Source organism: Diabrotica virgifera, chromosome 5 (genome assembly GCF_917563875.1).
Source record: "Diabrotica virgifera virgifera chromosome 5, PGI_DIABVI_V3a".
Taxonomy (NCBI): Eukaryota; Metazoa; Arthropoda; class Insecta; order Coleoptera; family Chrysomelidae; genus Diabrotica; species Diabrotica virgifera.
In genome coordinates this window covers 147,444,430-147,463,185 of record NC_065447.1, presented here as the reverse complement: position 1 = coordinate 147,463,185, position 18,756 = coordinate 147,444,430, and the positions used below count along the sequence as shown (strand labels likewise).

Genomic DNA, 18,756 nt, shown 5'->3' with positions numbered 1-18,756 from the left:
ATAAATAACAAACCTTACTCCAATCAATAATTATTTATTTACACCATTATAATGTATTGATAACAAATGAGAAAATTATTTATTGTACAAAATAAAAATATTGTGTAGAAATAAACTCCACAAAATCTTATGAGATTAGTATACACTGCCACTATTTCTAATAATTCTTCTTTTTTTAATGAAAGATTAAGTTGATTTGAGCAGTTAATAATGTGAGGTAGCAATTTTTATGTTGTATGTTTCGTATTCCGAATGTGCCAAAGTGAATCTCGGCAGAGCGAATTCAGTGTATAATGCAATTTAACCTAGTTCACCTAGTCCGAAAATGCTTCCTAATGGAGCTAGAGCTCTTTAAAGATGGCGCCTTGTAATTAGTTTTTTTTTAATGTCTCCAGAACGTCTATTTAGTCTATAAAACGAAAAATTGGTACGCCTATTTTTTTTCCAGAGATAAATCGGCTTCATCAATTGCGATTTTGTAGTACCGGTCGTAGGCGTCCGTTTTGGGTAGGGCAACGTTTATTTTATCACATAACTTTTTTTGTCTTTAACTTCTAAGCATTTTTGACACTTGATTATTAAATTGAGGTATTATAGTACCTACTAAAAGTTATTCTTGCTTTAAGTCGGTAGAATACACCGTTGTCTAGAAAAGTAAATTTGAAAATTTTTCGTTTTTTGAATTTGAAAAAAATTTTCAAAAAAAACTAATTATTTAGAAAAACGAAAACTGGTACGTTTTTTATTTGCCAGAGATAAATCGATTTCTTCAATTGCGAATTTCTAGTACCGGTCATAAGCGTCCGTTTTGGTTTGGTCAACGGTTATTTTATCGCATAAGTTTTTTACTTTATCATACTACATACGCAGTATGAGTATAATAGATAAAGTTCTAGGATCGTGCAAAAAAATTTTTTTCAGATTTCACTTTTTTTCGACGTTTTGAGTCCCCCTGAGTCTAAAAAGCAAATAAAAAAACATGTCGGAAGTATGTACGTATGTACGTACGTATGTCGCCACCGCCCAGCAAAAACTACTGGACCGATTTCGATGAAATTCGGTATGAGTAAGTTTAAGAGAATTTTGTCGAGAAACTAAGCTTTTGAAAAAAACCTCTCAAAGGGGGGCCGAAATAGGGGGGTTATTTGGGGCCCATTTTTGCAAATTTTGACCGAAACGAATGAAATTTAACTTAAAGTTAGCTCATCGATAGGTAAATAGAAATACGAAATTTGACATATCCAAATCCAAAATGGCGGCCAGCATGGCCGACCGCCCACCCGATACATTTCCCTACCAATCTAAAAACTTGTTTAAGATAAATTTAATTTGAAAAAACATTTATATAGCCTAAATATGGGGCTATAACAAGAATATTATCGTTTTTCAGAAAAAGTTATGGGTTGCCTATATTTAAGGGGTCAAAATTTGACATAAATTTGAACTAAATTTTCTCAAAAATGACTCCAAGGAATTTGTTTATTTTTTAATATATTTTTGATATCCTATCGGTAAATTGAATAACATTGGTCAGATTTCTTAACTCCTCATAGGAGGGGAGTTATGAATTTTTTATAAAAAAATATTCGAGTGCCCGTAACTACCTCTGTAATAGAAACTAAAATTTGAAATTTGGCAGACATATATAGTACTTTGTTATCTATTAGCAAAATAAATTTTACCCACAATATGGCTTCCGGTTTAACCGGAAATGAAAAAAAAATCTTAATTTTTTACATACGCCCTGTATATTTTTACATATTTTGAAAGAATGTAAAATTATCTTTCCAATTACATAAAACTCGTTGCTGTAACTCAAAAACTCGAAAAGTTACAGACAATTGAAATTTTGCTAGAATCTTGTGTGTGTCCCCTCTCACGCGATCATAGCAGAGCATTATTATAGGGCAGTCAATGAGGGTATTTGGCTCCGAATTCCATCCTACTACATCGATGTACTTGATATTTTCACAGTAAGTAGGGAATAGCTCAAGAAACAAAATCTACCCTATATACTATGGCGCTTTTATCTTGGGGCAATTCCCACCCCTTCAAGGGGGTGGAAAATTTATTGGTCAAAATAAGCATGGAAGTGGCTAGAGAACCTATTTTTAAACAAAAACTGATCTATACTTTTTTTGAGAACTCAATACTTTTTGAGTTATGCGTAGTTGAAAATTGGCCATTTTCATTTAAAAATAACACGTTTTCGGATGGTTTTTTGTGAATACCTTAAAAACTATGCATCAAACTGAAAACACTATATAATTTTTTTTTTAATTATAAATAACAAAGAGATTCGTTCCTTCGTAAATTTTCTATTTATAATACAAAAAGAGATATGGTAGGTAAAAAGAGTTTGTTTTTTGGTGCATGCTCAAAGTGCTCATGCTTTTGTAGTGTTTGAAAAGGCCTTAACGAGCACCGTTAAATGTCGGTTACATTCAAACTAAGCGAGATATGGTGCAAAAAAATATATGACTAATGTACTTTAAGGAAAAATGAGAAGTACATACATACATTTAACCCCTCATTCACCAGAATTTAAATGCATTGTTTTTCTTTTGCAATACCTCTTAATATAGTGTTATTTCTACTTTCAAAAAGTTGGACGGGTGAAAAAAATAAGATCAAATTATAGAGCGCATTTTTAAATTTTCTTAAAATTCTTCCTTTTGCTCCATGCAATTCGAAAATAAAAATGTTCTATCCCCGAGAAGTGGTGGTAACCGCCCCCATGATAAAAGCGCCATAGTATATAGGATAGACTTTGAATTAGGAGATTGGGCTTTGGGCTACTCCCAAAATTTCATTACAATCCATGCAGTAAAATGCAAATATTGTAAACTATTAATTTCTCAGAAAAATGGACTAATTTGAAATGAAAGTATGACTAATATTCTATTGATTTATGCAATAATCTATAGTGTGTCCCCGAACATTTTCTCAAATGCGGGAATTAATGATGCGTAGAACCATAAAATATTTTCAAGTATACAAGGTGTTTCTAAAATATCAAAATAACGAGTAACTTTGTTATTTTTATAGAATGCCAGTATCTAGTACGATAACGATAATATATCGGTACGATAAAGTTCTCGGGCGGCCCTTCCGTCCAGCGTTTTGTCTTTAATTTTTAAGCATTTTTGACACTTGATCATCAAAATATGAGGTGTTCTAGTACTAAAAGTTACTCTTGCTAAGTCGGTAAAATACACCGTTTTTTAAATTTATTTTCAGATTTTTTCAAATTTCAAAATTTTCAAAAATTCAAATTCAAAAAACGAATAATTTTCAAATCAATTTTTCTAGAAAACGGTGCATTACACCGACTTGAAGCAAGAGTACCTTTTAGTACTAAAATACCTCACAATTAATATCTATGTGTATTTTAGCACTACTTATTTCGTTCTGGAACTCCATTATAATTATTTTCTTCATGACCTTCCAGCTATTCACTCCTTTCTCTGACTGTATATATAGAGTTTGATATATACAGACTAAATTTCCTAAAATTCCTTTTAGAGATCATTTAGCAAAAATTAGCATTTGTACCTAAACGATTCCATCCCGTCAACTTTGAAATTTCTTCAAAATCGGCAATCCTATAGGTTAATTGTTTTTTCAATCGAAAGTCCTTATACTGTCTTCTACGTCTATTAAGTTAAAAGTTAAGGCAAATGAATCATTTATTCCACATGCCGTCATTCTAACTGATTTTTAAAGCCGTCGGTCGTCCTTCTATCTTCGATTTATCGTCGGAATCGTCAATAACGTCTTTATCGTTTTCATCGTCGTAAGCATCTTTATCGTCATAAGCGTCTTTATCGTCATAAGCGTCTTGATCTTTATAAACGTCTGCAGCTTCGTCATCCGCGTCGTCGTTTTCATCATCTTCTTCGTCATTCTTCATAGAGAACTTTGTTGCTTTAGTGATGATATTTGCTTGGTGAACATTCTACATAAGTTTCTTATCAAGAGATGTTTAACCCAAGAGATGTTTAACCTCTTCCGGGGATAATACTGTCGTTCAATTAATAGTCCCAGATGATTTTTTATTCATTCTCCTATTAGTAAATGACACAAGTATTTATCAACCATTACTTCGGCAAAATTCTGTGAACTGTTTGATCAGAAATCGCAACCAGCGAAAATGTCTTATTGTACAGGGTGTTTCATTGGGAAAGTAACATACGTTAACTGTAGAAAGCAGACACTTGGGCGTTCTCAATAATACCATACTTAATGGGTCTTACTCCATTAACAACAGAGATACTGGGTGTTTTATCTATTTTGCCATTTTCTTATTTGGTTCATAACTTTTTAACCACACCGTATATTTATTTTATATTTGGCACGCAAATATCCTTTAAGGTATACAATAAATTAATTTATTTACAAATGTAAAACCCTGTACTTTAAATTTTTTTAAAATGGATTTTTTAGTAGAAAAGAGGATGAAAAACTAAATTTAGTGGTATACTTTGAATTTTCGGCAAAATGATTTTTCTGGTCAAATTTTGAATTTGAATTCTGAAATTATGTGAATTGCGAGAGCTCTAAGTAGAAAAAAAATTAAATACAACTTACAACTTGTTAACCGCACTGTATATTTATTTTATATTTAACACGCGAATATTCTTTTAGGTGTTCAATCAATTATTTTATTTACAATTATAAAAATCCAGGTCTGGATTAAAAATATTGTAAAAATGTTCCGACCCAAAAAACACCCTGTATATTAAATTTTATTAAAATGGATTTTGCATTTGAAAAGAGGATGAAAAACTAAATTTAGTGGTATACTTTGAATTTTCGGCAAAATGATTTTTCTGATAAAATTTTGAATTTGAATTCTGAAATTATGTCAATTACGAGAGCTCTAAGTAGAAAAAATTAAAATGCGACTTAATTTTAATTAATACCATTATTTAATCTAAATTGGTAAAATGTTAAAACATTTCAGTGTTTTTTATTATCTGTGACAAATAGTTTATGGCGAATATTCATCTTTAAATAATGAATAAATAATAATAAAGAGTCAATAAAGAATACATCACTTTAATCAACAAAGTAATCTAAAAATTATAACAAAACAGAGAAAATATGCAGCATAACTATTCAAAACTAAAGTAATTATTCAAAATTACCACCATCAAAAATTATTGTTATGTGTTAAAATGTTAATATTTTACCAATTTAGATTAAATATTGGTATTAATTAAAATTAAATCATATTTTAATTTTTTTTTTACTTTGAGCTTCGCAATTCACATAATTTCAGAATTCAAATTCAAAATTTTCCCAGAAAAATTATTTTTCCGAAAATTCAAAGTGTACCATTAAATTTAGTTTTCAGCATCTTTTCAAATGCAAAATCCATTAAAAAAAATAATATACAGGGTGTTTTTTTTTGGGTCGGAACATTTATACAATATTTTTTTAATCTGGACCTGAATTTTTTTTATTTGTAAATAAATTAATTGATTGGACACCTAAAAGAATATTCGCGTGTTAAATATAAAATGAACATACAGTGCGGTTGACAAGTTGTAAGCTGTATTTCAATTTTTTCTACTTAGAGCTCTCGAAATTCACATAATTTCAGAATTTAAATTCAAAATTTGACCAGAAAAATCAGATAAGTTGACGAAATGTAAAAGTGATTATGTGAAATTAAAGCGGCCACAATTTACTGGTTCCTGCAAAAGAAAATGCCTTTTTAAATAATCGCGTCTATGTACTATCGATATGACCGGCTTTGTCATAATACGTCTTAAACTTAGCGTCTTTTTGATTATCGTCAAATACAACCTCTTTCGTTCAGACTTCAAAATCGACTAACTTGTATCGATAACTACGTTAACCAGAATTGTTTCATTTCTTCACCTCTTCATTCATTAATTCTTTTCTCTGTGTTTTCCGACTTGTTCCCAAGAAGAACGAAAAGCTTAAGGATATTTAATTCTCCCTAAACTACTAGGTAATTAAAATTGGTTCAAGGGTCGGCGAATGTTATTTCTACTTCTTAACTAAGATTCACCACACCACACATCCCGCTAGCGTAATAATCCCTATAATTCGTTTCCCCAATTTGGGCCGACATATGTCCATATGCCTGAGATCTCGTTCTGTCTTCAGATTAATAATTAACATTTATACACGAAACTTAACATCTAAGATACAATATTTACAAGCCTACATTTATTTTCATATAATATACTTATTATCAAACTATCAAAATATTATCATTTTTTAGTGTATATTAAAAACAATCATTGTTTGTCCACAGAAAAGCACGGCGTAAAGAAAAGGAAGGAAGTGAATCATCATCATCAAATGACTCAAAATTGTATTTAGAGGCAACCGTTTTAGAACGAAAATTACCAGAAATGGATATGCGACTTTTAGTAGATTTACCACCTGGTCTTGACTATAATGAATGGCTAGCATCACACAGTAAGTAGAAACATGTTTTACCTTAACAGGGATCATCATCAATGTATAGATTTGCGTGTAAAGATTTATAATGCTTTGTAGAAATGCTAACATTGAGTGTCCCCGTTTAGGATTTTGTCCTCTTCAGGGTTTGTGGTGAATGTGATTTGTAGTCGAACAACAAATAAACAATGGTCGCAAAAGCAAACAGTCCGAAAAACCATAGGGGCGTGTGGTGTTCCTGGTGTTTCTGGGTTATGCCGGACGGTGGTGGTCCAGAAGGCTATCAGAAACAAAGAAGAAAGCATGATGGAGTTGATGTTGGTTCCATAGACATTTGTGTGTACTGTCCGTGCTTTGCCCTCGACCACCCCTCTAGAAACCATTGTACGCCAACTGGCAGAACCAGCGGCCCTCATCGGCGGTCAAGAGGCGGCTTTGAGCGCGGCGTGGACAGTGTGAGTTCGAGTGTAGAAAATAGTTGCGGTTATTTTCTTGGGACGAACAGGTATAATTGTGCAATGAAGTTGGGAAACCGCAAAAAACCAACTTCTCCCTGTTCGGGGTAAGGATCAGGATTAGACGTAGAGGGTGCGGAAGCCTAGCGGGGTAGCCTCGAGGATGTCTTCGTACTCAGCCGGGAGATCGTCAGTGCATGTTTGCATTAGAATGGACGGTGGATGTAGTTTTTTCCGTTTGGGATTTCGGCTGCGTACGTGGCCAGAAGAAGAACAGGAACATTTTAGTGTTTTGGGTGTCGGATTGGGGACCGTTGATAACTTTTGTTGTGAAGTTCCTGTTCAGTGAGGGTATCCTCTCAGTGATTTTGGGGACGTTTGAAATGTTATGGATTTCGTTGCTGGGATATCTCCAGTGCTTGTAGTTCACTGCACGCAGGATTTTACGTTCCGCTCGCAACAACGCGCGATTTTGAATACGATTGAATAGGCAGTAAAGGCCTGATTTGTATTCGATGACGGGTCGAATATAGGTTTTATAAGTGTGTATGAGAGTCTTTCTGTGTGTCTTGCCAATTGCCCCAGCGAGAGGATTAAGGAGTCTGGCTCTATTCCTTACCCTATCTAAAGTTGCCTTTAGGTCTGCGTCCCAGTTGAGAGTCTTGGTGAACAGGACTCCCAAGTAGTTAGCAGTCGGGCTGAGCAAGAGCCTTTCTCCCATCAAACTCAGTGGGTATTGGTCGTGATCATTTCTGATGATTTTGTGTGACACAGAGGGAGCGCGAAACACAATGGTTGTTGTTTTATTCGCGTTTAGTGTGACTCCACTTATTGCACCATTCTTCGACCACGTTCAACAGAGTCTGTGCTCTTCTATGAATAAGTGGTGGGTTATATCGCGAGGTTGTTGCGAGCAGAGCCGTGTCGTCAGCGTACAGGAACAGACGAGTACCTGGGATATTTTGATTAGAGAGGTCACTGTTGTAGATGATGTACAACAGTGGTGCTAGGACTGGACCCTGGGGGACTTTAGCTTGTGGAGTGAAGGGGGTAGACTTGTGATCGCTTACTTTTACTCTGACAGTTCGATTGTGAAGGTATGAGTGTACAATTTTGGTAAATTGTAATGGTAGCCCGATGTCCATAAGCTTCCGAACAAGTCCGTCGTGCCAGACCTGGTCGAAAGCTTTCTGCACATCTAGGAAGGTGGCTATGGCGAATGAACCATCGTTGATGGTTTGAGTAACTTTAGTTGTGAAATCGATTAATGCATGTTTAGTAGATTTACCGGACTGGAATCCATATTGATATTTTGGAATGATGTTGTGGGCTTCGAGAAAGTTATTGAGCCTTTCTTTTAGGATTAGCTTAAGAACTTTTCCCAGAGTGTTTATTAAAGAGATAGGTCTATAGGATTCCACGTCGGTTCGGGGTTTGCCTTTTTTCAAAAGCATGATAGTGTTAGCCACTTTCCAAGGAGTAGGGAAGTGGCTGTTTTTAAGACATGCATTGAATATTTTAGTGAGAAGAGGGGTGATACTCCAGGAAGTTTCTTGAGTCACCTTCGGTTGATGCCATCAGGTCCGGGAGCGCTGTTTTTACCTTGTTGGCAAAAGCTCTCCGTTTCCCTGTTTGTGAGAGGGTCCATGATTGGATCATAGACTGGAACGTGGTAGTTGAGAGTAACATTTACTATGTATTCTGTGTGGAGTTTAAATAAGCGATCAAAGTTTGGGTTATCAGGTGTTTGAAAATTGTTTTGAAGCGAGTTTCTGAATACTTCGGCTTTCCCGTCTGGGGAATTGATAATATGATTGTTGACCAACAGATGGGATGGTTGAGATTGTTTTTGTTTCGTTAGGACTTTGAATTTGTTCCAGAATTTACTTCCGTCCCTGTAGTCCAGTTTTGAGGTAGTATCCTCCCACCGGCGAGCCGTTAGGTCGGATATATCTCTCTTTATCCTGGCACAGATTCGGTTGTATTCTGTTTTGATTAACGGATTTCTGTTGGCCTTGTATTGGCGGCTATGATGTATTGTGGAAGTGCCGGAGATGTATAAGTTATTTGCTTGAGTGGGATTGCGTGCGTGATAGCCTCGGTGATGAGGCTCTCAATTTGGGATGCACTTGTGTCGATACTATCATTAGTGTCGAGTTCGCCTAACATAGGAAGATTTTGTGTGATGAAGTTTTGGAATTCAGTCCAGTTAGCGTGACGATAGTCTCTTATAGATTTTGGAGGGTTGGGTTGTTTCGGAATTAGTATGTCGGTATTGACAAGAAGGGGTACGTGGTCTGACGTTATTGAGTCGCCAATGTGGCACCTATCCTCAAACCGATCCAAAATGTTACTCGTAACTAGGATGTGGTCGACAATAGATGCCCCATTGGCGTTCAGGAACGTGAATTCAGTGTTGGTGATTCTTGTGATTGGAAGGTCTAGTAGTAAATCCGCGAGGCGGATGCCTTCGGGGTTTTGTCGGTGATCACCAAACTGAGTGTGTCTACAATTTAGATCTCCCATCAGCACGGCCTTGCCGATCGTTGAAAAATACTCTAGCAAATGCCTGCTGAGTGGTTGATCCGGGTGTTTGTAGTAAGAGACTATCGTTAGGGTTTCGTTGTTGGGAATATGCACGTCAATTGCCAGGAAGTCCACATCAGGTGGACGAAAATTTGGTGGGAATGTATGTGCGCTGTGTGGTATTCCGTGTTTGACGAGATACCATTCCCACTTGAAACCTGACAGCGGTTTCGATGAATGGTCGAATATCCTGCGAAGTGTGGATCGCTTTTCGACAAAGTATCTGTGAGTGCGAGGATCTGGATGTTATGCTTCGACAGGATATTCTTGATGAGGGGTCTCTTTTTGGAGAGTTGACTGTGCCTAGGGTGAAATCCATAAGGGGTGCGCTTAGTGGTTGGAGTGGAAGGTCAGTTTGACATTGCTGCCATGACCATGTACCACTGTGGACTGGTCGTAGACTTGGCTAACCAGGTTAGCCGTGATGGCAGCGATATGCACACGAAGTTCCGGTAGCAGATTTAGCAACAAAGCAGTTAACAGGGATGGTTACTGTCAACTATTATATAGGGTGTCCCAAAAGTAGCGGAACGGTCGAATATTTCACGAAATAAACACCGTATCGAAAAACTAAAAAATACGTGTTCAATAATTTTCAAAAATTATCGAATGACAGCAAACACGACCTCCCACTCCACCCCTGGAGGTGGGGTGGGGGTAACTTTAAAATCTTAAATAGTAACCCCCAGCTTTTATTGCAAGATATTTTTTCGAATTGTGGATAGATGGCGCTATAATCGGAAAAAAAGATTTATCATGATAACATAGGTAAATTATAGAAACGGTCTAATATCTTAAGAAATACATTTCGAAATGAAAAACCAAAAAACACGTGTTTAATATTTTTCAAAAACCTATCGACCGACACCAAACACGAGCCCCCACTCCCCGCCCAGTAGGTGGGGTGGGCGGTAACTCTAAAATCTTAAATAGAAACCGGTATTTTTTATTGCAGTTTTGGATTCCACAGGAAAGATTAAGTAACTTTTATCCGAAACATTTTTTAGAATTGTTGTATTTTTCCGATTATAGCGCCATCTATCAACAATTCTAAAAAATGTTACTTATTTTTTCATGTGGAATTCAAATCTGCAATAAAAAATGGGGGCACCCATTTAATATTTTAAAGTTACCCCCTACCCCACCTCCGGGGGTGGAGGATCATGTTTGGTGTTATTCGATAGTTTTTTGAAAAATATTAAACATGTATTTTTTGGTTTTTCATTTCGAAGTGTATTTCTCTAGATATTAGACCAGTGATGGGAAAAGTACGGCCGCGGGCCAACTCCGGCCCGTGTAAGTATTTAATCCGGCCCGCCGAGGATCCATCGAAATGGATAGTATATGGCCCGCTTTAACCCAAAACGCATTTTTTCTATAATAATGGCCCTCCTCTAGAATTTCTTAAATTTTGTGGCCCCCCGTTAAATAAGTTTGCCCACCACTGTATTAGACCATTTCTATAATTTACCCATGGTATCACGACACATCGTTTTTTCCGATTATAGCGCCATCTGTTCACAATTCAAAAAATAACTCGAATAAAAGTTGCTTACTTTTGCGAAAGGAATGCAAATCTGCAATAAAAACTGGGGGTTTTCATTTATGATTTTAAAGTTACCCCCCATCCCACCTCCAGGGGGTCGAGTGGGGGGTCGTGTTTGCTGTCATTCAATAGATTTTTGAGAATTACTGAAAAGGTATTTTTCACTTTTTCGATCCGATGTTTATTTCGCGAAATATTCGACCGTTCCACTACTTTTGGGACACTCTGTATAAGTTATAGTAAAGAGGGATTTCAATATATTCCTTTAGAATCTTCTTATTTTATCTCATTCTATATGGACCCGTGCTTCTATTTCCGAGTGGTAAATTATCTCTGGCCATTCTAACGATCCTATTTTCTTTCACTCCATTAATGTATATCATTTTGTCGTTATATATTGCCAGTCTCGCAATCTGCCCCTACTCCTAGTTCCCACTGACATTGATAATTGGGTTTGTCTGTAATTTTGTTCTGACCCTTTCGCACTTCTCTTTCTCAACAATTCCTGTATGTACTTGTTTATCTTCTTTCCTTAATTCCTTATCCTGAGCTCTTCTTCGCTGCAAAGTTTATATGCATTATTCTTTTTTTGTCACATAGGTCTGGATCCTGCGTATGAAAAAAAAGTTGATTAATAGCAAGTTGAAAATTTGTTAATAGCTTAAGGGTGTCTAGTCGGACAAACTCTGATATATGGGAACACTGGAACAGGGGAAGTTTTAATTGTGGAACAGGTTAAAAATTTGGAACGGTCAGACCACGAAAACGGCACATGTATTTTGTCCGACAGAACAGACTTAAACTCTCCGAACAGAGATTAAACTCTCATGCAAAAATCAGACTGTTATTTATCACCAAATGGGCGTTTTAATGAGTGGAACATGTAGAATATGTCAAATGACAGGAATTATGACAGGTGATAAATAGCAGTCTGATTTTTGCATGAGAGTTTAATCTCTGTTCGAAGTCTGTTCTGTCGGACAAAATAAATGTGCCGTTTTCGTGGTCTGACCATTCCAAATTTTTAACCTGTTCCACAAATAAAACTGCCCCTGTTACAGTGTTCCCATATATCAAAGTTTATCTGACTAGACACCCTTAAGCTATTAACAAATTTTCAGCTTGCTATTAATCAACTTTTTTTTCATACGCGAGATCCAGACCTAACATTCTTGCTTTCATTGAATAAGCCGTTGTGTGATGTGATATATGTAATATGTTTCGAGAACATTTTCTGTGGGATCTATAAATATCTATAAAATCTATATTATATTCTGCAAAAAAACTATACAACCATCTCCCTCTACAACTTAAATCTGCATCATCTTTCCCCAAGTTCCGTAAAATGACAAAAGCCTATTTATCTGAAAGACCATATTATTCAATAGCAGAGTTTCTTAACCAATAACTAAGAAATTACAGTATTCTTATGTACAAGTAGAATCTTAATCTACATATATTTGAGTGTCATATGCAGCAGCATAACTTATTAAATTACTTATTAAATTTCTTGAGGTAGATTGCGCAATTTGCATTTTTTTTTAATTTTGCAATAGATTGGTACTGATTTTTTTTATTTCACTTTATGTTTTATTTATATTGACGATTTGTATAATTTTAGTAAATTCTATTTGTTATTGTTTTTATTTATGATTCTGGTAAGCTTTGTCTATAAAATTGTTAAATTTTTTATGACAATAAAGCATATTTCTATTCTATTCTATTGATGTTAAGGTTTCATCTATTGTTTTGTCATTTGCGATATTATTTTGATATTTTTTTATTGTGTACCCATTTATTTTTTCCATCCGTATAAGGTATATATTTATAGTGTTGAATTTTTCGTATAAACCACTGCACTGATAGTATTATAATCTCCGAAATAAAACCAATTTGTTGTATAAACTTCAGACATCACGACTCCATATTTTTCATTTCTTTGGTTAACCCAGATATTTTATTATAAATGGTTCATACATCGCCTATATAGCAAAGAAACATGCACAAAATTGATTGAAGCATATTTGGTTTGCATTCGAGGTTAGTATGTATTTACATTATATTACATTGCAGCATGATGTCATTGGTATATTATAGAATGGTCGTCCAATAAGCGACAAATGTGTAAGATTTTCCTATTTATGGAATTTGCAGTTACTTGATGAAAATTCCTGTTAAGTAATGTAACATAAAATATCAAAGATAGCACTGTTTTTAATTTCTACAAAAAAACGCAACTTAAGAAAATTTCGCTGCAACATTAGCTTCCTCACAAGAATTGAATATTTAAAATTAAATTTACAAAACGTTTAAAGCTTGTCAGTTACGAGGAGCTATACTATCTTATATAATATGTATTAATATTACAGAAATATGGCTCACAATAATAATGCGTGAGCCTACAAACAAGAAACCATAGTACGTGCGATATATTATGGTATATCTCGAATGCCTCGTTGTGAGCGATATGTATTTTATATTTTATATTAGGACATATTTCGTTCCCCGCTATACTCCACCTTACTTTTTAGTCTACCAATCCGAAGTGAGGTTTGTTTATGGTTTGTGACCTATTTCGTCCCGGTTATTTAAGTTCTAGATGAACCCCAAAAACGATGTCTTCCCCTTTCAGAAGTTCTCTTACTTCGTGGTTCATGAGTTTTCTAAATTCATTATTACCTAAGTTTAGTGGTCCTGCTATCCTACGAATTATTTTCCTTTCTAGGATCCTCAATCTTTCTTCCTCTTTCTGTGTCGGACACATTACTGCAGCACCATATGTGATTACTGGTCTAATTGTTGCTTTGTAAATTTTCAGTTTTGTATTCTGAGTAAGCTTCTTATCTTTGAGGAAGTTACTGTATTTCCAGTAGGTTCTTCCATTAGTTCCATTAACTGAGACTCCAAGATATTTAAAATGTTCTACCTTTTCAAATTTATATTCACCAATATTTAAGCTTATCATATTAACTGGGTTTTTTCTTGAGCATATTAGGTATTTTGTTTTGTTTTGATTTATTTCTAAACCCATTTTGGATGCTTCTTTGCATTTCATAAATTCTTCCTTTAAACTGTTTAGGTTTCTGCTAATTAATGCTATGTCGTCAGCATACGCCACAAGTTGCGACGTCGATGTTATAATCGTACCTTTTATTTCTGTAACTCTTATTGTTCCTTCTATAGCGACGTTAAATAGTGACGTTGATAGAGAGTCGCCTTGTCGTACTCCACTTGCTATTTCTATATTTTTGGTGATTCCGTTATATGTAATTATTGCTGCAGTCGATCCTTTCATTGTCATTTTGGTAAGCTTTATAAGTTTCATTGGTATATCTAGGTTTTTCATGTCTTCTATTAGGTCGGGTCTTGTTAAGCTGTCAAAGGCTTGCTTGAAATCTATGAAAAGGATGTGTAAGTCGATATCATGTCCGTAACATTTTTCAATTGACTGTGTGATTATGTGAACTGCGTCTATTGTTGACCTTCCCTCTCTAAATCCGTGCTGGTAGTCTCCTATTTTAGTTTCAATGTGTATTGAGAGTTTTTGTCTGATTAATGATGTCAATATTTTGTAGCAGCTGTTTAACAGTGTTACTCCTCTATAATTGTTGTATTTTGTGGTGTCCTCTTTCTTAAGAATCGGAAATATCCATCCAGTTTTCCATTCTTCGGGCATTCTTTCTTCTTCCCAAATCCTTATTATTAGGTCGTATATTTTCCGTTGTAGTTCTTCTCTGCCTCGTTTTATTAGCTCATTTGAGATTTCATCTGGGCCTGCTGCTCTCTTTTGTTTTAGATTTCTTATCACACGTAGAAAGTCCTCATATGACGGCGTTTCGATTTCGATTTCATCATCAAGGTCTGTTTCTTCTGTATATTCGGGAGAACTTTCTCTCGCCTTAAATAACTCTTCGTAGTATTTCTCCCATATTTTGGCATCAATCTTAACTGTTGGTTTCTTCTTGTTTTGTGATTTTATATAAAAGTAAAGCTTTACATTATTCTTGTAATTTACTTCCAACTCTTCCATAACTTCATCAATCCATTTTTTTTTATTTGTACAACATTTGTCTGAGCCTTTCTTTTTCCGCCTATACTCTTCCAGATCTTTTTCTCTACCTGTCTTCAGCCATTTCTTTCGAGCTAGGTTTTTTCCCTGGTTGCTGTTTCGCAGTCTTCGTCATACCATTCTTTTTGCCTTTTTATTTCTTTGTATCCTATTACTTTTTCTGCTGCTATCGAAATGTGACCTTTTATTTCTTTCCACGTTTCTTCTATGTTATTAGGGTTCGAAACTTTTAAATTTGCTTTAGAATAATCTTTCTGAACAGTATCCGAATCTAGTTTCCTTACGTTCCAATTTTTTCTTTTCGTGAATTTCTTTGTGTCTTCAATTATTTTCATTTCCATATTTCCTATTACTAGGAAGTGGTCAGAATCTGCATTTGCACTACGATACAACCTGACATCTTGAATTGTTCTCCTCCACTTTTTTGAAATCAAAATATGATCGATTTGATTACCCTCCGTTGATCCTGGTATTAGCCATGTTACCTTATGTTCTTTTTTGTGTTTGAAGTGTGTGCTCATTATAAATGTGTCTGTTGATGCTGCTAGGTTACAAAGCATTCTCCCATTAGTATTCGTAATTGTGTGGAGAGTTTCCTTACCAGCTACATCCTTGTTTATATTTTCCTTTCCTATCATTGCGTTTAAATCACCTGGTAAAATTAATATGTCATTCTTGGGTATATTTTCATATATCTCTTCAAGTTTCTCGTAAAAATCGTTTTTGTATTCCTCATTCGCATTCTCGGTGGGAGCATATGCATCAATGAATGTTAAATTATTTTGTTTTTTCTTTATTCTGATATAAGATAATCTTCCACATATTGCTTTGACATCTATCACCTTGTCCCTTAATTTGCTGCTAATTAGGAAGGCTGTACCATTATGTCCTTGTTTGGTATCTCCGGAATAAAACATTGTATATTTCTTTTTTACTATTGCTCCTTGATCTTTCCATCGAATTTCTTGTAGCGCTAAGATTTCGATCTTGTACTTTTCCATCTCATTCGCCAGCTCTTCCATTTTCCCAATTTTAACTATTTATAATGGGAAATAAGCCACAATATTATTAAAAAATGATTTTTATTAACGTTTCGACGCCCAAATCGGGTGCCGTTGTCAAAATACAAAATACTACTAACATAAACAAAAATGTTGTTGCTTAGTAAAAAAATTCTTCTAATAATTTATTTAATTTGACTCATTTATATCGGCAATTCAGATATATATGATACATTTTAAAGTAGAAGACTTTAAAATGATATTGCCAATATTTATGAGTTGCGTTCCTGGGACGACTTTACTGAAAGATAGTTCATTCGATTACATGAAATCAACTCCAACTCAAGAATATCCGTCACAAAAAAATCATGGCATGTGATCTGTCTTTAAAAAGACAACCACATGCAACGGTGACATTAAAATTCTCGCGTTAGAGATCTCATAGTAAATCACGAGGGAAAACCAGGAAAAACCTCGTGATACTATCCCGACATCGTAAGTATTTGGTCTTACATTTAATTTACTCTCAAAATTAATACCAAATTCTGACTTTACTATAATTTTGTTTAAATTATAAATAATATCAATAATACATGGATATATAAGTAATACTAAATTATAAAATATGTACTAACTCGACTATTGACTTACTAATTGAGGTATTTTCTTTCTATATATAGTAAGTCAATAGTCGAGTTAGTACATATTTTATAATTTAGTATTACTTATATATCCATGTATTATAATAGTGGCTAAACACCCCTTTAGGGGTTACGCCGCTTACGCTCTCTAGATCTATGTTTTGAGGTAGATCAGTCCTCATGTTCGTTATTTAATTTTCTCTGTTATTTTTCTCCACTCTTTCCTGTCTCTGGTTTTCCCTTTCCAATGTCGTATGCCCGCATTGTTGAGATCACTTACTACTTCTTGTAACCATGTAGATCTTGGTCTTCCACGTCTTCTTTTGCCAGCTGGTGTCCATTCCAATATTGAGTATATCGTCGTAGTTGATCCGGATCTCCATATGTGTCCTAGCCATTTTGCTCTTTGCTGTTTTATTTTACATACTATATCCTCCTCAATTTCTTCCAGTAACTCAAGGTTCGTTCTTTGTCTAAATTCATTGTCATTTATTTTTATTGGTCCTAATATTGCTCTTAGTATTTTTCTTTCTTGTATTCTAAGGTTTTCCTCTTGTTTTTTTGTCATGCTAAGAGTTTCGGCTGCATACATCATCGTCGGTCGAATTATTGTTTTGTATACTTTCATTTTTGATTTCTTACTCAATAACTTATTTTTAAGTAATTTTTTATTTGCATGGAAGCTCTTATTTGCTGTAATAATCCTTTCTTTGATTTCGGTTTCTCTTTCTCCATTGTTTGTTATTAATATTCCTAAATATTTAAATTTTTCGACTTCTTCAAAAGTGTATTCTCCTACTCTAACCTTTCTGTTTTCAAAGTTTTTGTCAAATCTCATTATTTTGTTTTTTTCTTGGTTTATTTTTAATCCCATTACTTTTCCTTCTGTTACCATTTCGTTTAACATTCGTTCCATTGTTTTTCTATTTTTTGTTATTAGCACAATATCATCAGCGTATGCTATTATTTGTCCTTCTCTCGTTCGGAGGGTGCCTTTGTTGATCTTCCTGACGACGTATTCTAGGGCAAGATTAAACAGAGTTGCTGATAATGAATCTCCTTGTCTCACCCCTTTATTGATGACAAATTCTTCTGTGTCGCCTACTTGAGTTTTTATACTAACTACAGTTCTACTCATTGTCATTTGTATTAATCTTCTTAATTTATGTTGTATTCCCATTTCTTTCAGAGCTACCATTAATTTTGATCTTTTTATTGTATCAAATGCTTGTCGAAAATCTATAAAAAGCAGTTCAATTTCTATTTTATATCCATGAGCTTTTTCCATAATTTGTTTAACCGTATGTATGGCATCTGTTGTAGACTTTCCCTTAACAAATCCGCATTGATAGTGTCCTATGATATTCGTGGTAGCTTCGGTCAGTCTTCATTGTATTAAGGCGGACATGATTTTATATGCTGTGTTTAATAGCGTCAGTCCTCTGTAGTTATTACACATCTGTTGATCTCCTTTTTTATGAATCGTGATAATTTGTCCTTTGTACCATTCTTCCGGCATTTTTTCTTCGTCCCATATGTCTTTTATTAAATTGTATAATCTATCTTTTAATTCTTCACCACCATATTTTATAAGCTCCATATTGATACAGTCCGATCCTGAGGCTTTACCATTACGGCTGCTATTAATAATTTCCTCAACTTCCTCTTTTGTTGGTATTTGTAGCTGGTTTCCTAACATCATTGTCTCTTCTCCTCTGTTTTCATTTAGGTCTTGATCTTGTTGTTCTGTTAATAATTCTTTAAAATAGTTAGTCCAAATTTCTTTATACTCTTCATCGTTTTCTGATACTTTTCCATTTTTATCTTTTATGCTTTTTATCTTTCCTTTAAAGGTTTTGTTCTGCTCACTAATTTTCTTATAGAATTCTTTTGTGTTTCTGTTCTTACTTTCTTTTTCTATTTCTTTTATCTTATCATCCAACCATTCACGTCTAATTTTCCTTATTTTTTTCTTACATTCATGCCTTATTCTATTGTATTCTTCCCTATAATCCTG

General features: G+C 34.5%; 1 protein-coding gene across 1 annotated transcript in view; it reads left to right on the top strand.

The window, feature by feature from the left end:
* LOC114336692 (MOB kinase activator-like 2) overlaps nt 1–18,756 on the top strand; it is a 392,967-nt gene that overhangs the window by 32,289 nt on the left and 341,922 nt on the right. The window contains exon 2 of the mRNA XM_050650430.1: nt 6,293–6,459. Within this exon, the coding sequence (XP_050506387.1) occupies nt 6,393–6,459 (67 nt within the window). The 5' untranslated portion in view covers nt 6,293–6,392. The remainder of the gene's footprint in view (nt 1–6,292; nt 6,460–18,756) is intronic.